The sequence below is a fragment of the Asterias rubens genome, chromosome 1 (genome assembly GCF_902459465.1).
Source record: "Asterias rubens chromosome 1, eAstRub1.3, whole genome shotgun sequence".
NCBI classification, from domain to species: Eukaryota; Metazoa; Echinodermata; class Asteroidea; order Forcipulatida; family Asteriidae; genus Asterias; species Asterias rubens.
In genome coordinates this window covers 801621-824828 of record NC_047062.1, presented here as the reverse complement: position 1 = coordinate 824828, position 23208 = coordinate 801621, and the positions used below count along the sequence as shown (strand labels likewise).

General features: G+C 38.1%; 2 protein-coding genes across 3 annotated transcripts in view; one reads left to right on the top strand and one right to left on the bottom strand.

The window, feature by feature from the left end:
* LOC117292308 (neuroblast differentiation-associated protein AHNAK-like) overlaps positions 1-5030 on the top strand; it is a 42589-nt gene extending 37559 nt beyond the window's left edge. Inside the window, exon 5 of the mRNA XM_033774332.1 lies at positions 307-5030. Within this exon, the coding sequence (XP_033630223.1) occupies positions 307-5030 (4724 nt within the window). The remainder of the gene's footprint in view (positions 1-306) is intronic.
* A 4777-nt stretch (positions 5031-9807) lies between these two features.
* Positions 9808-23185, bottom strand: LOC117289583 (3-hydroxybutyryl-CoA dehydrogenase-like). Of its 2 annotated transcripts, none has more exons than XM_033770765.1 (9): positions 23118-23185; positions 20577-20775; positions 19048-19184; positions 18443-18548; positions 17849-17943; positions 16778-16874; positions 16066-16164; positions 14324-14434; positions 9808-12827 (listed from the first exon to the last, which is right to left on the bottom strand). In XM_033770765.1, the coding sequence occupies exons 2-9, from the start codon at positions 20626-20628 to the stop codon at positions 12649-12651; spliced, it is 876 nt and encodes a 291-aa protein (XP_033626656.1). In that variant the 5' UTR covers positions 20629-20775; positions 23118-23185; the 3' UTR covers positions 9808-12648. The 2 variants fall into 2 exon arrangements, with proteins under 2 accessions (XP_033626656.1, XP_033626645.1); XM_033770754.1 differs by lacking the exon at positions 23118-23185 and adding an exon at positions 22946-23093.
* Between the last annotated feature and the right edge of the window lie 23 nt (positions 23186-23208).

Genomic DNA, 23208 nt, shown 5'->3' with positions numbered 1-23208 from the left:
GAACCAATCATTTATCTTAAAAATACTTGAAGAGAAAAACCAAAAACATTGAACATTCTTCATGCATGAAAGATTAATTCATTTTTAGTTTAAAAGCACACATTTAATTAATTTGGTTTGCCTTGATTTGCTGTTTTTGCACGCATGATGTTGGTTTTGCTGTGGGTAGACAAATAATGAATGCATTCTCGCCAGGTGATTTGCATGCTTGCATGAGCTTGTTTGGTGTCCAATTGCATGGAAAATAATTCTGCCTGCTTTTCTGTTTTTGTTTTGCATATGTCTCTTTGCTACTCACTGTAACAGTGCAAGATAACAGCATGTTGTCCAACAAGGGTGCTATTCTACATACGCCTCAAACAAACACACTGTCCAAATCTGAGAGCTACAAAGAAGGCAAGGTGGGAACATTAGGCAAGCTCTTTGGAAAGAAAAAAAGCAAGAAAAGTCCAGGTGTATCAAAAGACAGCAGGGCCATTTCTCCACCACCACCACCATCAAGAGTTGACAGCTTCTCTGCCAGTAGTAGTGCAAGTGTAGATATGTCTGATGGTAGTGTAGTCTATTCTCCTGCTGAATTTCTTCCAGTTGCTAGGGCTTCTGTAGATAGTACTTCTACCAGTTCCTCAAAGTCTGGTCATAAAAAACGTCATGCCCCAGCCCCACCTACATTAAAGGTTTGCACACAAGAAAGTTTATATAAAGATGGTATTCCAGAGTCACCAATGTCAGAGAAATCCTTTCGATCATTTTCATCCTCATCTTCATTAGGAACACCTCCTGTTCAGCCACATAAAGGTTTATACAACAGCCTTCCTGTCAGTAGTGAATATATGAAAAGAGGAAGTGCATCTTCACTCCCTGATTTTAACCCTCACAAGAGAGATTATCAGATACAAGCTGCTTCTTTGGAAAAGAGCCGGCTTCAAATTCCCTCTCCAACATCAACCTCCCATATATTAGCTGAACGAGGGATAATCTATGCCAGCATTGAAGACCTGAGTACTGTAGCTGAAGCTGTCAAAGAATTGCCTCTACCACCAGGTGCTCCTCCTCCTAAACCAAAACGTCTCTCTGCATCACCAGATGTTCTTGAAGAAATGCTTGAAGAAATTGAAGCAGACCCAAAAATGTCTCTTTCTTTAGTAGATGAAGGGAGTGAGCATACTCATGAAGAAATTGTAGCCTCCAAACAAGAACCTGTTGAGATTGCCAGTAACCAACAAGCTTCAGACTTGAAAGTCACAATCTCAGATAACTCAAAAGAAGATGCATGTCTTGAAGAACAGAAGGTCCCAGAACAGGATTTCAAGCAATTGTACTTGTTTGATATGTTAGCACCTCATTTAGAAACAAATGACGTGGAGGAAACAGAGACAACAGTTGACATTAAAGTGGAAGTCAAGCAATCGATGCATGATACTGTGTCTGTAACACCACAAGGTTCTGGATCTAAAGACCATGTTGAGGCTCTACCTCCACCTGCAAGAACTGAGGATTCTTCGTCTGATCTTATCAAACAAAGGACTGACTTTTCTCCAAGCGGCCGTTCTACTTCTTCATCTGATCTTATCAAACAAAAGACTGATTCTCCTTCCAGTGACAGTTCTACACATGCTGAGGCTGAACAAATTCCTATCGTTGAAGATTCTATAAAACCTATGGGTTCTGAGTTGAAGTTGGCACCGCCTATTCAGAACTATGAAAAAGTACATGGAGGTGAGATGAATAAGACCTTAGAGTCAAGCACAACTATTATTGTTTCTCATGGTAGAGAAACATCTGCAAGTCCTGCAACCCTGCCATCTGGAAGTGAACATGTACCGTCCTCACCAACGGACTTCTCTGCTTGTAAAGAGATACCAATGGTTCCTGATTATTCTGCAGTGAGACAAATGGCCAAAGAAGCAATTAGTTCAAATCACGAACGTGCATCTGAGATCAAAGCAATTTTGAAACGGTCCATGGCAAGAATGATGGGGGTGGAACTCCCAGCAGAATCAGTTTTTAAAAATGAGACCGTTGCAGATGATGTTGGAAGTGATAATGAAACAAAGGAGATTGAGATAATTTCTTCATCTGTTGCTGCTGAAACAGAGAATTGTAAGATAGAAGGTTCTGCTGATAAGGCAGAGGAACCAACAAGTTTAGTGGAAGAGACTGTGTCTCCAACTGTTACTGATTCTACATCCAAGAGTCTAATAGAGGAGTTTGAGAGTCCAAGTGAGGATATAAACTCCAACAAAGTAGTTCCAGGAATTGAAACTAAAGATGAGATCTTTATTAGGTCAGACACGGAAGACAAAACCTTTGCCACTCCTTGTGTTACTAGACCTTGCGAAAAGGAAGAAAGTGTAACAGACGACACATTGGTAAAAAAGTCCTTCTTAGATGATGCCGTGTATGAAATAAAACCAGAGAGAATGTCGCTGACAAGGTCAAGCTCATTTGAGAAGAAAAAAACAAACGATTTTCAGCCACTATCCAATCTAGCTAGATCAAAATCATTTGGAGCAGAAGAATGGCAGAGTAAGATTTCCAGTCATCAGAAAAATGAAAAGGAACATATTGACACTTTCAGTTTTGCGCACGCTGATCCTAAAGATGAACTGAAAAAACTTGCTTCGTTGAGCGTGGTGAGAGCAGCAAGAGAAAAGTTTGGTGGTACACTTTCCAATAAGGAAAGTCCTAAGAAACGACCTGTTTATTCTGAGAAGCTGGTCTTTTCCCAAAAGTCATCTCAAAACCTATCGACAAGCAATGCAGAAGAAAAAAACAACTTTGAGTTTGTGGAAGCTCAGAAAAGTCTCAAGAAATGTCCAACTCCTTATGAAGAGCCACTTATTTATCAACACAATACTACTGTGGAGGCATCGTTGTCTACTAAGGATTCTTTGACTGAGGTACCACAGCATAGCGTGCCAGCAAAGATTACCACCAGTTCAGTCCACAGAGTTGCAACGCGTCAAGTTTCCTCAGATAAATCGCTAACTTTTGGTGGTGTTGGAAGGGTTATGTATCAGAGTAAAGCAATGACCTGGAAAAAGTCCACAGAGAGAGTCCAGAAGAAAGAAGTACCCGTGAGGAAAAATTATACAGATGATAGTTCTTCAATTGTATCTACTGTCAGCTCATGGAAAGTAAAAAGAACCAAGAGGAAAAGTGTGGTAGAGAATGAGTATGATACTGGTGTAAAAGAAAGGGGTATCAGCAGCGAAAACATTGCAGTTGTGTCTCCGCAAATTGTCAGTCCTGAAATAGTTGACAGTGGATCTGAAGCTGTGGTTGTGAAGGAAACGTTTGACAAGAATGTCAAAGATATAGAAACAGACATGAAGTCAGAAAATGTGGAGAGAAAGGTTGAAGCCGAGCAGGAAAATGAGGTGCATCAGGTTCAAGTCAAGGATGAGGCCCAAATTGCCCAGACACAATCCGAATGTAAAATAGAGTCCATTAATACTGAACAGCAACATTATACTAAAGAGGACATTTCAATTGAGTTGGAGCCAATAGTTGTAGAGGATACATCCACCACAATGGAGAGTCCCATCATAGCAGCCACTGTTCCCATTGTAGCAGCCACTGTTCCCGTGGTAGCAGCCACTGTTCCCGTGGTAGCAGCCACTGTTCCCGTGGTAGCAGCCACTGTTCCCGCGGTAGCAGCCACTGTTCCCATCATAGCAGCCACTGTTCCCAGCACAGCAGCCACTGTTCCCATCACAGCAGCCTCTGTTCAAGAAGTGAACAGTGCCATCCCTACTGTTGACATGAATGAAGAAAAGCCACACACAGAAATTAAAGTTGATGAGGAAACTCACATCAAACGTCACAGAGAGGTCCGTGAAAGAACCAAAAGTATCCTAGCAAAAATAAAGGCCACAACAGCTTTTCAGGACACAACTAAAAGTAGCCAAGTATTTAGTGATGATACAAGTGTGCAGAGAAGAGACAGTAAGGAGGCAGCCCAGATCCGTGAACGTCGAAGAAACACTAAATCCACTCCAAATATTGACAGAGAATGGCAAATGTTTGATGAAATGAAGTCAGATGTTGTCATATCACCTGAGGCCTATTTCAGAGTAACTCAAGAAAATTCAAACAAACAAACAAGGCAGTCACCACCAAGTCAGGCAAGAAATATTAGGAAGGTTAAAAGGAAAGCTTACGTCCGTAGATTAGCTGGTGCTGATCTTGACCGACAATCTGAAAGTTCTTCTGAAGGACTTTCCGAAGATGAGCCCCCAAGAAGACAGCATTTAAGTGGTCGGTTAGATTCTGGTTTTTCAGACATGGCCTCTCACTCTGAATTGGACAGACGCGTACTTCCGCACAAGAACCACCCAAGGAAATCGGGTGGCAAAGCAAAGCAGTCAAGTCCTCGCAGTAGTCCGATTATGACTGCAAAGCATGGGGAGTATCCAACTTCCAATCTTATTTCAGAAGCACCATCTGAGAAATTTCCAATATCATCAGATCCTTCAGAGCTCCAGAGGATCATCTTACAACAGCAAGAAGAGATGCGCCTCCTTCGCCAGCAAATGCAGGCCTCGCAAATTCAGGCCACTCAAATGCAAGCCAGCCAAATGCAAACTTCTCAAATGCAAGCTACTAGTCTTTCAGAGGGTATTCAATCTCCTGCTGTAAGCCTTGGGCAGATGAACGTAGCAAACCCACATGTTCCCACCATGCCTTACATGTACTCTCCCCCTAACATGATGATGGTACCTCAAAGAGGTATGATACAACAACCTATGTACTATGTTCCCCAAGGTATTCCTCAGGGGCTACAAACCCCGGCGGTTCAGATGCCTGGGGTTCTTCCTATGAGCAACTACTCACCATATGCTCCTTCACATGTGCCTTTTCCTGTACAGGGGATGTTACCGATGCAGACACAGATGCCTATGGGATTGCCATTTCAACAAGGTAGTGTGACCCAGTACCCCACAAGCCACTTTACAACAATGTCCGCGGCTGGAGGATCTATAGCCGAAGCCCCCAGGACTGTTGAGCAGAAACACAGTGAGTAGTGTGGCTGGATGGTGTTCCCGTTTGAGTGTCTGCTAATACTGACAAAAAACTTTTATAACTACTTACTAAAACCTATCATGATGCACTGTCATTTCCCCCACCCACATACACACTACACACATCCCTCCTGCATTGGTTATGGTTTGGTTCATCTTAAAGAATTGGTTTCCTTAAGAAACCTTACCACTGCTGCAGCAAATGTGTCATTTATTCTATATTTCAAGTGTCTTCTTGCAGAAAATGCTGTTTATATGCAATTTAGAATGTAGTGCAGTTAGATTCTAGTGTATGTAACAATTTCATAAATTGATGATAAAATTTGATGGTACTGTTGGATAATACTCATGCCGAGTGGACCTCAATTTTTTTAACATTTCAAATAGTAGGTTAGAATATTAGTTAACGTGAAAATGAAACCTTTGGTTTTGCTACTACTTCTATATTTATAAAGCATGTCATTTGGTTAGTAATCTTGATCTACTAGATCATGCCAAAAGGTCAAATATGAACAAATCAACTTGTCTAACTTCCATCTGCAAGTTTTTTATAAACTGCGAATATCTACACAGACTATAAAGACATTAGATTATTTTTGAAGTAGGCGATCTTAGGAAATGTCCAAGGAAAGTACTCCACCGAATCAAGTTTTGCTTCTTATAAATGTTTTAAATATGCAAGTTGGTTAGCTTGAAGAAGACAGAGTGTAAACACTTAAATTTTAAGTGTTGTCTCTGTGCTTGACTGATACATTTTTAGAGCAATTACTCTTGAACTAAAACAATACATGCTACAGTTTAAGCTGGTACTTCATAATTAAATTAATTTAGTATTACTGGTATTATTGTTATGACAATTATTTGAATATGTGCTTATTCACTCATTCTGTAACTTATTTGTCAATTATTGGTTTGTCACACTAAAAATTATTGACAACTAAGTTGAGTGCTGAATTTAATCCTATTATTCTTCTAAAAATGTGTACTAATTGTATGTGTTATGAACACTTTATTCTACTATAAGTTAATGTAACTCCATGTTTGGTCCAGGGTATTATTGGGTATTATTATTATTATGTGAACACTTGTTTTTTACACCGTGCACTTTTTCAATTTTGATAAGAATTATGTTGTATTTGTAATGCGAAAAATGGCAAATATTCATTGAAAATAATATTTGTGTTCATGGAAATGTACAGCATTGGTTCACCATCAAAATCGTCTATTTATTCCTGTCTAGTGACATAATTAAACAAACAGTATCGAGAACAAGTCACAACTAATCTTGTTTGATAGATGGAAGATTATACTTATGAAACAACACAGAGTGAACAAGTATCCCCTCGCCCAAAATCGAATGCTGTACTTTTCTTGACATGTTTTGCATCCATCATGCAAGCAACCATGCTTGGACATGATCTGGACACCGAATCAAACATGTTGATGTGTTTCTTCACTGATTACTTTCAACCAATATATAATAAAACATTCATACTTACAATCAACTTTAAAGGAACTGAATATAATCTTTTTAAAACAGTTGTCCTTTCGAGAAGTATAATTAATGATGGATGTTTAAGGTACAGAACAACATAAGTTTCCGAACAGTTTTGAATGCTGTAAAAAAGAACACGAGTTAATATGACAAAGAGACAAAAGTTGAAATGAACATTCTTCTGACTCGTCTCAGGATAAGATTTCAGATTGATAGTTGTAATTATATTACAAAATGTTCAACCATTGTTGTTCTTTACCTTTAATAAGACAATTTAATTGAATTTTCTTGAATATTTGCTATGGACGGTACAATGTGATAAATTTATGTCGTTGAAGATGTTTGCTTCCTTCCTTGTATATAGTTTAATGTAAAACTGTTTCCTTATGGGACAAAACTTGAATAAAAAAAGTTATAAAAATGGGAAGATGAAATTAAAAAACAAAATTAAGAATTGTTAAATTCAGTTAACTGATTGAAAATACCTGTATGGTTGTAACGATGTAAGAATCAAGCCCGGGTGGAGAAATGAGCAGTGTTTTTAGTTATCATGCATGTAAGTTACAAATGAATCAGCTTTTTCTGTCTGATTCCAAAAACAAATTGATATAAACCTAATTTAGGAATTACACGGTTTAAAATTCTTGTACAGGCAAACTCACTTATAGGAATACTAAAAAAAACCTTGTATAGTCAAAACAATTAAAACTTTATGATAAGTATACTGTATAACAACTTTTTAGCATATAGCTCCATACGATGAGAAAATTAACATAGCTTCTACTTTTACACCATTAACTGTGCCTCTGCCACTATTTAACTTGCAATATTTTGTATTGTAAAAGCCTTCTGTATTTCAAAACAAAATGTATTTTTAATATCAATATTGTATTTGACAAGCTATTTAAACTTTTGTTATCAGCCATAAAAGATGCTATACTTTCGTCTTTGTAAATCCCCAATTATAAGCAAAACATAACAAAGGACTAGTTGAAATTATTCATGCTAGTTTTTGAGTATTTTTAATGTCTTAAAAACTACTCTCTTACTAGAGAAGAAGTGGGGAAATTATTCAAAAACGTTGTAGAAATTTGTATTGGATAACGGTAGTATTTTTGTGTTACTTTAAATATTGTTGTCTAGTTAAAGCAACTGTGTTTATTTTTGTACGTAACCTTTCATTGTCCAATATGTGAACTGATACTGGATATAGCTTTTGCAGGGCCTCGTTAAAAGTGATTCTGGAAGAAAACTTTCATTTGCAAGTTGAAAAAAATTACCTGAACGGAACATACTGTTGTGTGCTAAGTAGAACTGTGCTACTAAAGAAATTTGAGCATGATTTTGATATGTCGGAATAGAGAGCGTAACAAATGATGCTTAAAACATTGTGGTTAGCTTAGCAACAATAATCAAAGGACATGGGCAGAAGATCTGAAATTGCCGAGAGTAAAATCTTTTGGAAGGCCCCCAACCTTGACCAAACTTGGCAATTTCAGTGTCTACTCCCATGAACTTTGACCAGCAAGTTAGCAGTAAGATTGCTTGTTGTAACTCCTTTTAATGGGTGCCCTGCGCACAGTGCCTATAAATCTGTGCTTCCAAAAATCTTTGTATAGATTTTACCAGTGCCTTTTGTATACATATACATAAAACAAACATTGGTTATTTTCTGGTTTAGAGCTAGTGATTGTTACTTGCACTGAATGAGTGGATTTAATATTTTTTCTTTAAATAGAGGGTTACTTTGCAAATAAAACATAACATGAAACAAAGAATTGGTTTGAAGAGAATTTTATTTGTGTACACAGTTTTATTGTAAACTTACTATGTGTTTAAGTAGCTTTAATTATGTAGCAATGTTTTTTACAGGCTGGTCGTATTCTTGTGAGTTTAAATAAGTGGCAACACCATGCACTTATGATTTGGCTACTTTTTGTAACACAAAACACAATGTCTTCAGATAAACATTTAACTTACACCTTGAAGATAATGAGAGTAGAACGCTTGCCTTAAAATATTACTTGTTGAGGTGCTTTAGTTTTTGAGAAATGATGTAAAACAATGTCTTGTAAAAACATTTTACATGCTTTTTATAGTCAAAAACTATTTTCGTGACTTGTTTTACTCATTTCTCCAAAAAAACTACAGCACCCCAGCAAGTAATATTTTAAGGCAAACTTTCTACCATCATTATGGTCAAACTGTGTTAGCTACAGGTAAATCAGTGGACATTGTGTCCTACAAAAAACTACCCAGACCCTTCCTTGAACTGATAAACCACATGTTAATGACAGAACACTTCAAGGACCACATGCACAGCCTATAGGAAAAAACCATTGGTGCATGCAGAGAGAAATTCCTCACAATATTTTGCTGAATTTAAGACATTTACTATTAATGGAGTGGCGATTGCTGTTGGAATTGATAAATACTCATATTACAACATGAACTGAAATTTATCAGCAAATTTCAAAATGTTTGATTTCTTTACAAATTACACAGATCACCTTCCATGGAACAAATACATACACAAAAGAAATCAAATTCTGAGACGTAACTTAGTTTCACCAATGTCACCCGCTCCAACAACAGAAACAAAATTACAATTAAGTTGTCATTGAAAACAAAAATCTTAAATTCTGTTGACAGATAAAGAAGTCTGCAATTTTAAAGACGCAGTACTGCGGGGGTTTTCATGAAACACTAGGATTAATCCTATATCTTGAGTTAGGAATATACTTAAGGTTGACATGTTACAGTGAAAGGCTGCATGGGTCTCGCCCTATGATTAATCCTAACTTAGAAAGAGTTTGGTGAAACCAATGGCAGGACTGGTACTATTTGGGGGAAAATAATATTGTAAACTGAAAGCTCACTGACAATTTCACCTCCTCCAAAGGATATTGAAGACCCCCCCCCCCCCCAATGGTTATTTTGATTGCCGCGATCAATATATGTTTTCAGTCAACCATCATCGAAATTGTTATAATTTCACAGGTCGAATTGGTTGGTTGGTTGGTTGTATGGAGGATGTGAAATCAGATTCGAACATGAACAATGAGATAGAGACAGTTTTGTGGCAGTTTGATTCACTGTTTTATACTTGCCTTATATAGAGCTCAAATTTTGCACCGAACCATAAGCCCAAGGCCAGTGACACTAGCATGAGGCCAGTAAACTCATGACCAAGCAAGACCGGCTGTCTTGTGTTTTTTAAAGCCAATTGCGAGTTAGATTTGAATAATGTCTGGTACATTGACTTGCTTAGTTACAATGTACCGCTTACATTTGAATTCCTCAGACTATAGAGACAGTTGCTATCTCAAATGGTTCAGGGCAAGCCTTTGCATAGCAACTTCAAGATGAGCAAACCCAGGTACCATTGTCCCATACAGATTCAATCAAAATTATGTATTGATGATCTACGCAAAAGCTTGCCCCTTATCATGTGACATAGAATTTGTCTTGATAGTCTGAGGAATTCAAATTTAAGCACGTCATTGTACCAGACCACATTAAAAATCTACCAGCTAAATTGTTTATTGAATAATACATAATTTTTAAATATTAATTCTGGGTTCAATAAATACCTTTAAATTCTAATAGAAAGACAAACAAGATGACTCTTCTCTTTCATGTTTTAGTATTTATTCAAACAAGATAACTCTTCTCTTTCATGTTATAGTATTTGTTCAAATGAATACACACTGATTACTGCATCAGCCAATTTTTCTCTCTTTGAATACCGTCTTATAAAACAGTGGTCTAGTAAACATGTTTAGCTACAAGCCCTGTGGACTGTCTACGGTCTGTGGACTGCCCTACGGTCTGTGGACTGTCCTACGGTCTGTGGACTGTCCTACGGTCTGTGGACTGTCCTACGGTCTGTGGACTGTCCATCCAAATTATAGCCCTGCTATACACACTTAGTTCAATAAAAACATGATTATATTCATTATGTTTTGCAGACCTTGAGAAATAGACAACAAACGTTTTTGATCAATGCATACAAATAATTTACATCTTCAATAAGATAAATGATTGCACTGGTCATAAAAACTGCAACTTAGTAGCATAATCACTTCTCTTTTGACTTCAGAGTTGTGTTCTTGAATGTTTTTGAAATAAATTATTTGGTCAAATTCATCTTAGCATACAAAATATCTACAGTTTCAAATATACATACTTTGGTGAAATGTCATAATTTTATAGATCTTTCTTGTGCGACATCTAAGATAGGCAAAAGTTTGGGCAGCCTTCACTGCAAAAAAAAATACAACTGTGTATTTACAATCGTGCTATCAAATTACCTTTATTACGTCACACTGTCTGCATACTGGTAAGTCAACTGTCCTACCCAAAACAACAGTGGACATATTCTTCATAAACAGTTTTTTTAAATACTTGATTAAAAAGGCAGATTTCTACCAACACAGTGATCAATGTGACCAATGGTGGTCAATGTTTGTAAAACAAAAGAAAGGTTCTATTGAAATTTATCATCAGCTACATCATCTTAATTAATGATCTTTGTCAGGTCCCCTGAATACAAGTAGTGTAAAGACACCATTAATTCAAATTAAATGAGTGGGCACAGACTATTAGTCTCCTTGCCAGCTTGTTACTTGTAGATGGTGTTAGATTTACATGACAAGATGGCTGCCCTCTGGAGGGTCTACCAGGAAACTTCAACCACTGCCTTAAAGGTCTAGGGTGAGTAAACATAACATCTACTCAGTGTTGTGGCAACAGTGGAAATATCTTATCAGTTGTGGGGTTCTGAAATTATTTTGGGAGTAAGAAATCAACATGTTGATCGGGTAATGATGTCCTCTTTGCATGCTTGAGCCATAGAGCTAGGAACAGTCCTTGAGCACTCTATGCTTGAGCATGTACATGTAGCATGGGAGGTTTTCACTTGTTCTGGCTGGATCACTCATTTCATTATTTAAAGGCATGGCTTATAATAAAACCAGCCCTTTTATAGCGCAATTCCCAAAAAATTATCAATGCGCTTGTAAACACACAAAAACAACAGCAAATATTAGGACCAAAACTTTCTGAGTCTGTGTACATTACAAGGCAAGTCCGAGGACTACATTTTCTGACAAATCCTCAAAACCAAACTAGCTCAATATTGATTCTAGCAACTATTTGAGACAGTTGGTGTGAAGTGTGCTTGGCTTACAGGTGAGTTATGTCACATATCAACAAGATACTCTAATCCTCTACAGACTGACAATGATAGTCAACGCTTATTAATCAAAACATAGGATAGCTTCTACCTCCATGGCTTCACCAACAGATTTATAACAGTTATTTCCAGCCTCAGGAAAATGTATTTGTACTTATATTTTGTATTCCTAAACATCCATAATACACTCGGCCATCTTTAAGCACAATACAGATTTCAACATTTATCCATAAATAGCCACTTTTTAAAACCACGGCTTCAGATTCAACGGACTCTGGCTTAGCCATGGCAGTTATTTTGAAACTGTTCACTTTTGGTACAGGTCTTCGGAAAGGCTGATGAAGCCAAAGCCAATAGAAGAGCCAAAGTCGATGGTGTGCTGTGTTTCTTTAGTGTATGAATATTGCTACAGGTAGGCAACAGGGCACATAGCTTTTTGTATTTAATGTTTTAATGTACACAATTACTGCTGCAGGCTCACAATGCCTTATTTTTAAAAGACTAGCAAGGTAATTGTTAAACCAAATCCAGTTGAGATTTAGGTTAAATCTGCTCGATTATTTGACTTCCTTAAACATTATTGAACTTTATGGTAGTCAGAAAAAATGGTTTGGTGTTATATTTACATCTCTTTTAACAAAAATATTTAATTTCCTCAAGGAAGGGTTAAAAACTAAACATGTACCTACAATTGGCTGCATCGCGCGACTATACTTTTAGACATCATTGCAATGACATTGTATAAAAGTTCACATGACTTTTATTGTATCTTTATTGACAATTTGGCCAATAAATCAGCATTACAATGAGACAAATCAATCTATGACCATACCTTTAAGAACACCATCAAATAGAATACTTTAAAATAATAATTTGTGACTTTAGGTCTATTCCACAATTGCACTTGTTAAATTTGACTTTTAATTAATCTATGACGTATACACCCTGATAGTTTCTGTTATCTCCTTACGACAAATGGGACAGAAATCTCTTCGGTTCATCAAGGATTTAGCGCAATCATGACATGTAACAAGATGATGACATGGACATAAAAGGCAGTCTCGTGGCCTATCCATACAGATCGCACAGTCACGGTTAACAACAGCCGCTAAAATAAACATAAAAACATTGGAATTCAACAGTGTTTAGTAAGAACAAAGAAGCCAAACTGATAAGCAACAATTAGTAAGCAACAATGGGTGCAAATAAGTAAGCAACAATGGGTGCATTCAACCCAGGTCTGACCCCAGTGCAATCATGTAACTTTGGCTCATTCGGGTCACCCCTAAGGAACCTGCTTGTAGAGGGGGGGTTACTTGGGGCTGATCCAGATGCATGACGCCACAACTTTCTAAATGGCCGTCATTTTGTTTTTTATTCAGCGGGATACTTTAAGCGCATTTTATGCACATTTTTCAATCTAAAAACAGCAACTTAGTGAGCATTAAGATTTGTTTTATTTGTAGACGTGTACTTTGTATAACCCTGTTGTACGTGTAAAATAATTTTAATGCGGTTTTACTGATATTATAACAATTATAAGATCTTTTTCGCAAACTTTTTCATACGTAAAGCACACAATGAATATAGTTGCAGTTGGCTGTCCCAAGATGCATGTATATACTAGGGGAAGTTGGTGTTTAGTTTGGTCTTGTTACAGGCTCACCTGGATGAGGACACTTGGCTCAATCAATCCAGGCAAGCTTATCTAATGAACCCATTACTAATAAAACATGGTTTGGAGCTGCAGCTCAAGCCGACTGGGGTTAAACAAGAATGTTGGGGTAGATTCAATGAAAAGTTTAATACAATTATAATTTTCTCTAAAAACTTATCCCAAAACAAAACAAAAATGATGTTAACAAAAAAAACTTTAAAAAACGCAAAATTCAAATCAAGGGTATTAGTTCCTAGATCCTGACAAAGTATTCTTGCTATTCAAAAACTAGTTGTCAAAAATAACGTCAGTTCAAACAAAAACACTTGTTAGTATTGGTGTGTGTGTAATACAATTCTACCTCCATGGTATTACTAGGATAGCTCTTTCTACCTCAATGGTATTACTAGGATAGCTCTTTCTACCTCCATGGTATTACTATGATAGCTCTTTCTACCTCCATGGTATTACTATGATAGCTCTTTCTACCTCAATGGTATTACTAGGATAGCTCTTTCTACCTCCATGGTATTACTATGATAGCTCTTTCTACCTCCATGGTATTACTAGGATAGCTCTTTCTACCTCCATGGTATTACTATGATAGCTCTTTCTACCTCCATGGTATTACTATGATAGCTCTTTCTACCTCAATGGTATTACTAGGATAGCTCTTTCTACCTCCATGGTATTACTAGGATAGCTCTTTCTACCTCCATGGTATTACTAGGATAGCTCTTCTGCTCTCCTATCACATACAACTACATTGTATCTGTGTGCATGTATAACATAACATTCACCACACGATATCACATTGCAGGCTGGCATACTTTATATACATCACTCAAAACCACAGTGGATGAGGTTTAAGGAGTGATAATATTATACCCTCCTCCATTCCATCCAAACTAAAGATTATTTGTGAAGAAATTGTTTTTAAAACTTACCACATTCATCATCTTGAGGGGGCGTCATATTACCGCTATGGCTCAGGTGCGGCATCCCTCGATCAGGGATACCTAACATTCCATGCTGTCGTAACAGTTGCTGACGTCTTGCTGTGTGTCAAGCAACAAACAGAAACATGTTTAGTTGCAATTCAGGAGTAAACATTCAGTGTGAGAGAATCAATAAATACCAAGCCTGGAATTACAAATGGCATCCAATGCCCCTGGTCTGTGCATTGGTGCCCCTTCAATAAATACCAAGCCTGGAATTACACATGGCATCCAATGCCCCTGGTCTGTGCCTTGGTGCCCCTTCAATAAATACCAAGCCTGGAATTACACATGGCATCCAATGCCCCTGGTCTGGGCCTTGGTGCCCCTTCAATAAATACTAAGCCTGGAATTACACATGGCATCCAATGCCCCTGGTCTGTGCCTTGGTGCCCCTTCAATAAAGACCAAGCCTGGAATTACACATGGCGTCCAATGCCCCTGGTCTGGGCCTTGGTGCCCCTTCAATAAATACCAAGCCTGGAATTACACATGGCGTCCAATGCCCCTGGTCTGGGCCTTGGTGCCCCTTCAATAAATACCAAGCCTGGAATTACACATGGCATCCAATGCCCCTGGTCTGGGCCTTGGTGCCCCTTCAATAAATACTAAGCCTGGAATTACACATGGCATCCAATGCCCCTGGTCTGTGCCTTGGTGCCCCTTCAATAAATACCAAGCCTGGAATTACACATGGCATCCAATGCCCCTGGTCTGTGCCTTGGTGCCCCTTCAATAAATACCAAGCCTGGAATTACACATGGCATCCAATGCCCCTGGTCTGGGCCTTGGTGCCCCTTCAATAAATACCAAGCCTGGAATTACACATGGCATCCAATGCCCCTGGTCTGTGCCTTGGTGCCCCTTCAATAAATACCAAGCCTGGAATTACACATGGCATCAAATGCCCCTGGTCTGTGCCTTGGTGCCCCTTCAATAAATACCAAGCCTGGAATTACACATGGCATCCAATGCCCCTGGTCTGTGCCTTGGTGCCCCTTCAATAAATACCAAGCCTGGAATTACACATGGCGTCCAATGCCCCTGGTCTGGGCCTTGGTGCCCCTTCAAAAGTTTCCCATTGACCTTAAGATTTTCCAATGGAAGTGCCCCTTTGCAAAATGAAAATTGCCTTGCCCTTTTCAAGATGAACTTCAAGGCCTGACTTACCAATGTTGGGTAGATCTGTTTTCATGATGCAATGAGCATTTGAGTTTGTTTCTCATCAACAAGAGTAAACAGTGCACAAATCCCTCAAAACCACTTTGCACTGGTCACTTTTCATACTTGATTTCAGAGATCCATGTTGTTCATCTTAACTAAGGCTAAACAACCATATACATGATTCAGGATTGAACAAAGAAAATATACTAGATTAGGGTTTGAACAAACAACCTCCGGATTAATGTGCAGGGGCACCACCAACTGAGCCTGTAGCCCTTTGTCCGCGGTTACCCTATTTTGTCATTATCTTTGTTCGGGGATGACAGTCAGAAGCCATACCACTGTTGACTACAGAGTAGCCAGGGATCACACCCAAGTGTAAGATACAACCTGGGAAGCTGCTGCCAGGAATGCAATTTTTTATTTCAAATAACAAATAATAATCTTTGTTCAACCCCAAAATAATTAATAATTAACCCGTCAGTTTCCCTTGTAGTTTATTAGTTGATACACAAAGATATTAGTACCTAGTTTTCTTGAGTTGATCTGCTCTGGGCTGAGGATCAGTGCATCTCTGCCGGACCGGAAAAATAATGTCTTACCAATCCCCTCTAGAAACTGCCTCACTGAATAATGAAAATTAGAAACAGGTCAGAGGACATTTTAGGCTCACAATGCAAAAATGTAATGGGAATGCAAAAACTGTAATGACAAACAAATGTTTGTATTTAAAGAATAAATAGTATCTAGACACACTTTCATTACTTCAAAAGGTGATGGGCTCTTAGTTTTCAGAACAAAACAAACTTCTTCTGAGAAATAATACTTATTTGATTATATATTTATTATCCATTAATAACGCAAACACTTAATGACAGAATGGTGACAAGGACAAAATAAGTTGAGTTTTAGTCGTCGGGGAAAACCCCACTGGTAGGGACTGCAATCTGGTAGGGACTAATAATCCAATACACATGCAAGGCTCCGATCTGAGGTGGATCCACAGAGGTGAAAAGCAGGGACAAAAACTGAACCTACCTAATACCAATTAAAATCTGAATTTGTAAATGCTACAATTTCCAACACAAGTTACAACTGTCACTTGTGTCTTTGTAATGATATCAATATCATTCTTCAGACATTTCACATGTCACAGTTTCAACTCGTCTTACCCAAATCTTAGGGTAAGTTTTTCAGCATTAAATATTTCATTATTACAGCTTGGTGGCTTCTGATTACCTTTCTCGACACATGATTGTGCAGTGAATGCAGTTGGATTAATCTCAACCTCTGGAACGGCATATACTGGATTCAGAAACCGTAGTCCAACTACTCTCTATAATATATTCAATCAAACAAATACCAAATAGAAAGTCAATTAACAGAGTTTTCATCAAACTGTTTAGTTGAAAAGAATTTAAAACAGTTTTATTTTGTTAGGAATTCGGTATATGTTTAAAGAGCAAAAAAACAAGCTCTCTGCACACCCTCTTAAGCCAGGCTTTTTCTGTCCTGTGTGCAACCGAAGATGCAGTTCAAAGATCAGACTTTTTAGCTACTCCAGAGTCCACAAGAGACCCTGATTGATCTAGAAGGCTACTTGGTTAACGCTCATACTCATTCCTCAATCGTGAGTGAGCGCTGATGATGACGACAATGACATGTTTGCATTAGGCGTATTTCAGTTGCCTCAATCAAAATAAACAAGAGTGACTTTGGTGGTCATCAAGAAGCCTTCATTTCTTTGTCCGTATACTGCTCTGCATTGTACCATGCTTGATGTGTGTCCCCCTCTCCCCCAGCCCAATGTTCCCATACTTTAACACACCCTTTTCCTAAATAAGGTGTTTGAAGCTTTGCATGGTGTGGAGAATAAGAGAAACTATAAATATAAATATGAATAGTAAACTTGCGGGTACCACCATAGGTAAAAACTCTTTTGAAGGAGTGGTGGCTCTGAAAAGAGCGGGTCCTCTTGTACCTAGTACCCCTGCCCAAAATCCTCTAAAGAATTCCTGTGATTCCCAGAACACAATGAAGACACAGTAGGAGGGGGAAACCATGCCACATACTGAGCACCAAATGTACAATATTGTACTGTATCAATCAATAAAGACATTCCCAATTTTGGCCGTGTCCGAATTGGCGACTACAGCTAGGGCTACAGCTAGATTTCCCCATCATCATGCGTTGACGCATAGAACATCCTTAGCAACAGCCGTAGCAGTAGCTGTAGCCGCTAATTTTGACATGGCCTTGTATAAAGAAGTTTTGATTGAAGTGATTTGAACTTTGACCCTTAGATCTCACCTCTGGATATGCAGCTTTCTCTGCAATGGCTCGGATATCAAGATTAAGTGTGTTTGTGCTGATTACTGTGTCTGAACTACACAGATGAGACACTTCTAGAAACATCAAAAGAAAAATCATATATAGGTGGATACCTACTTATTACTGCTCTATACTTCTTACATGCATTTTCCCAAAGCTTTCTTGGGTGTGGTGACTAGGAGTTTTCCCCTTATCCATCAGAATACTCTTGTTTTTGGTAAAACTAACCAACAACTTGGACTTTGGTAAGATTGCTAATTCTGCATGGCATTTAAACACTCCTACTGTCTGACCATTAAGCAACACCCTCCATGGTTTTGAATGATAGAGATGCACTTGCAGTATTACATTATGTTGTTAATGGACTGCAAACACAGCAAGTTTTGTTCACAGTTGTGCCGCCATATATCCAAACCTTGCAGCTGTGTGGTTTCTTTTGCAATATATTGGTTGGTCAACTCAACTTGATGGAAATGTTGCAAAGAGTACAAGAGTTTTCATCCACAATTGAATTTTACATTTGATTCTCTGATAGTTTCAGACTTGCTGGAAGAATGAGTAAAAAAGCCTTACCTCTGATGAGGTTTTGTTTGACTTGGAGATCTTCAACAACAGCTTCAAAGATGAATTCAGCATCTCGGACTGCCTCTTCAAGGCGACTGATACAAAGAACTTGACCCTGAAAAAAGTCACAAACAAACATGTTGAACTAGTACACAGTCTATAATAAACATTACTAATGGACCATATTGTTGAATTATTTCTGTACTCACTGGCTGAGTTCAGGTGATGTGTTCTTGGCCCGAGTGTGCTGTTCACACACCCAAATAATGATAACATGACCTGAGAATTCACTCTGAACAAGATCACACACCACCTTCCAGCAGGGATCAGTCAAGAACAACACTGTACAAAATGGCGCTACATCATTATCGTTCGTTCGGAAGATACATGAACAGCGATCCAATGTGTTACCCCCGAACTCGATCATTGATACAAAAGTTATAATGACCTCATGTTTGGACACAAGCAAATTCCTTCTAATTAATTAATCTTCAATAAATAATTATATTATGTGTTAGCCAAAAGAGATGTTAGGGAAAATAATTGCAGAGGATTTTATGTTGCCTGTGACAAGACAGCTGTGTGTTTGAACTAATTCAGCCTCGTTGATTTACCAGAAAGTTAGGATGAATCATGAGTCCATCTTGTTTCAGTTCTTTCTTATCTACTTCAAGGTTGTCATGGAGAGCATCAAGTGCGGCTGTGTTTGAGTCATAGATTTTAACCTTGTGTCCATGGTATGCCATACAACCTGTAATAAAACAATCAACTTCAATTCAAACTGGACTCCATTTACTCCCGGCAGAAGCTTGGATTATAACATCAAGATTTAACATAGTCGGTGTTAAGGTAAAACAAAACAAATTATATTCTTTATCCCTGACGCAAAAAAAACCCATGTATTAATATGAAGGTACACGTTTGGTAATTACTCAAGACAAATATTAACTTAAAAACTTACTTGGTAACTAGCATTTGAGAGCTGTTGATAGTATAAAACATTGTGGGAAACGACTCCCTCTGAAGAAACATACTTTTTTTCAAAGAGGTAATATCTCACTAAAATAATAAAAGATTTCTAGCTAGAAGTCTTTTATTCCTATCTGAAAGCACACAAATTCGTCCAACAAGGTAGTTTTGTCTTTCATCATTTTCTCCCAACTCCAATGACCAATTGAGTTCAAATTTTCACAGGTTTGTTATTTTATGCATTTGTTGAGACACATTAAGTGAGAACACTGGTCTTTGACAACTACCAGTAGTGTACCTTCCCTTTTAAGTGTTGCAGCACCCACTGCTAAGGATGCAAGCTGTCTCTACAAGCCATAGGGCTAGCTCGGTGATGTAATGGTAAGACCTCTGCTCTAGCAATGCAAAGGTTGTGGGTTCAAATCCCACCAGAGTGATTTGTCTGTAGATTATGTCACAGAACTCAGGAAAGTAATGAGTTAAAATACACATCGCGTAAGGGTAAAAATCAAATTATAACAGATACAGTCCAGGCCTAGAAGTCTAGAATTTAAGATTTTAAGTAAATAACAAATTAATCACTCTACAGAATGGAGAAGAAAAAAGTACTTTCCTCTGAAGATGTTTAGAGAGTAGGCCTATGGCCTATGAGTTATGGTGCTGTGGTAAATCCATTGATCTGAATTGTATCTCACACTAGTTAAGACTGGCTGTAATAGCTTCCTCAGTACCATACAGCCTTGTTAGACTATTCATTTCAATGTTGAGTTGTGGACATAATTCTTCCATTAACTATGCCTGTGAAAAGTAAATGCTGTGAAAAATAAATGAGCCCACATCTGTGACAAATAAATGCTGCACAAAACAATGTTTACTTTGAAATGTTTATAGTATGTTAATACGGGAAACATGCAAAATGTTCATTCAGAACATGACTGTTACTTTGACCTTTTAGGTGTTGTATTGAAGTAGGTCAAATCTTGCAGCCATTTGTGGCTGCTCCAAGCATTTATTTTGGTACAAGCCAATTGCGGCTGCTAATATTCATCTCTAAAGATTTATAAACTCTCAGCTAAATAAATCATTTTTCTAAGCGTTTGTGTCATCTTCACATGAGTTGTGTTCATAAAAAAGGCGGCATGACATAAAATTCCATAAATTTTTCAATAATTACCTGCTATCTTGCTTCCCATGAGCCCACACCCCAACACAGCGATCTTCACCATATTCAAACCTACAAACGTCTCGTAGATTTCAAGAGTCCTGTAGAATTATTTTCTTGAATGAACTTTTTGGGGACTGGATTGTTGGTGTACATCAATGTTTATGTATCATCTTCCAGCTCCATTAAGGTACAATACAAACACATCCATCTGTAACAGTTGACAAGTTATTGAACAAAGTATTAATAAAAACAATACAATATTAGTAGTTGTTAATAATATAACCAATTAATAATATAACCAATATAACCAATTGTTTTCAATCTGAAAACTCAATGATTATAAAGTACCAATCCTCTAGACAAATGTTTGTCTGTAAAACTGTCAAAGTCGTCATTTCTCTTTTTGATCTTTCAATAGATCCTTATCAGACAAAGACCATTTTCACTGAAAAAGGGACGCTCAGTTTGTTGAAAATTCTCACAGGTCAGTTGAAAATTATCTCTTCCAAACACTGATGATGTAATTCATACCTTGTAAAAAGGCATGATATATGTTTTTGTAATGATTGGAAATTAAACAGGTCATCTTACTTTGATCAACTTGACTGTAAATAACTTTTGGGGGGTAACATCACTTGTGGTGATTGTATCCCTTGTCTAGACTCAAAACGCATTCGTCGCATTGGTTACTTTGATATACTAGTCATGCTAAGGTAATCACTCGGTATTCTGTTATTCCCTCCCAACTTCAGAATCAACCCAAGTTCCAACTACTGGTTGAGACCGGTCCCATCTTGAGCGTTACAGTTGAGATGGCCAACCAGCAGCTGGGTCCCAGGATTCACAAAGGAGGGGACCAGCTAGCATACCCAGTCATTGAAATTTTGTTTTTTTATGCAAGTCTCCCGAAACAAGGCTAAAAGCCACTCTAGGTTAAGGGCTACAAGGAAGAAAACATAGACACGCAGAAACTCAGTGGAGCTGAAGGTAGGAATTGACATTCCTCTTAAAAGATGAAAGAGCATAGGATGAAGGGAAACATGCACCAGGCAAGGAGTATGACCATGAGGCAAGGAGTATGACCATGAGGCAAGGAGTATGACCATGAGCCCCATGAGTCAATTGAGAAACCTGATGATAAAAATCAGTTAGTTGCCAAGTCAGTGGTGAGTGACTGACCAGTGACTAAATGACTGATGTGATAGCAATCACAAATGTATACCAGGCACGCCCTGCTATAGATGGGCCTTCATAACTGTAACACTTAAGTTGGGACAGATCATATATCCTTGGCTAGAACGGAATAGACCCAAACTTCATGGCTCTATTTACTACCATAACAGCATAAGCAAAAAATTGGCGCTTGCAGAAGCAAGGAATTCTGTGATTATGTCAAGCGTAGTTCTTGGATTAGCAGGGAATTTTGGCTTGTGCACATGCGTACTCCACGATAAGGCCTTCTCCGCTCACACAGCCGCTAGCGCAGAAATTTGGCACTTGCACCTATAATTTTATATCGGAGAATGGTGACATACTTTTATAAGGTGTGTATGCCTACTAATATTAAAGGCAGTGGACACTATTGGTAATTACTCAAAATAATTATTGGCATAAAACCTTTCTTGGTGACGAGTAATGGGGAGAGGTTGATGGTATAAAACATTGTGAGAAACGGCTCCCTCTGAAGTGCCATAGTTTTCGAGAAAGAAGTAATTTTCCACGAATTTGATTTCGAGACCTCAGATTTAGAACTTGAGGTCTCGAAATCAACCATCTAACCGCACACAACTTCGTGTGACAATGGTGTTTTTTTCTTTCATTATTATCTCGCAAGTTTGACGACCGATTGAGCTCAAATTTTCACAGGTTTTTTATTTTATGCATATGTTGAGATACATCAATTGGGAAGGCTAGACTTTGACAATTACCAATAGTGTCCACGGCCTTTAAACAAACAATTGAAATAAGAAACATCATTCATTACAAAAAAATGGGGGGGGGGGGGTGAACCAACATTCATCATCATCATCATCTTCCTATTATACTGTGTAGAAACCTCCTCTGGAGTATACTCGCACATTGGTTGAGGTGCAAACTAGCAGGTGCAGACATAAACTCAAGGCATAAAAAGATACGCATACTGTCCCATCAATCGTAAGTAAGTAAGTAAGGAAGTAACATTATTAACCACCTCCATCCTAGCCCCACTTATGTGACCAAGGCTATGCTGAATCAAGGCTTGGCCACACAAATGGGGCTACCACCACCTCCATCCATGCATAACCGGACACAACACTCTGCATGCTCAGGCAACATGAGTGACCAATATTTGTTTGCAGATTAGTTTACGTCATGAATTTCCGATCTAATTTACTTACTTTTTGATATCATCAGGATCTAAAACATTATCAAATTACATGAAAATGATTGTTTGTGTCTGTCCACAAAATCAATATGCTGAAGTGGTTTGACGCTCAGCTGCAGTTATGATAATGTGTCGTGTTTACATTATCACTAATGTGAAATAGCGCCCTCATCGTTAGCTGTCACCTTCAATTTCTATACAACACGCCAATCTTGAAATAGTTCGCATCATATACCATTTTGTCAAATGCCACCAGTGCAATCTACGTAGTCATTA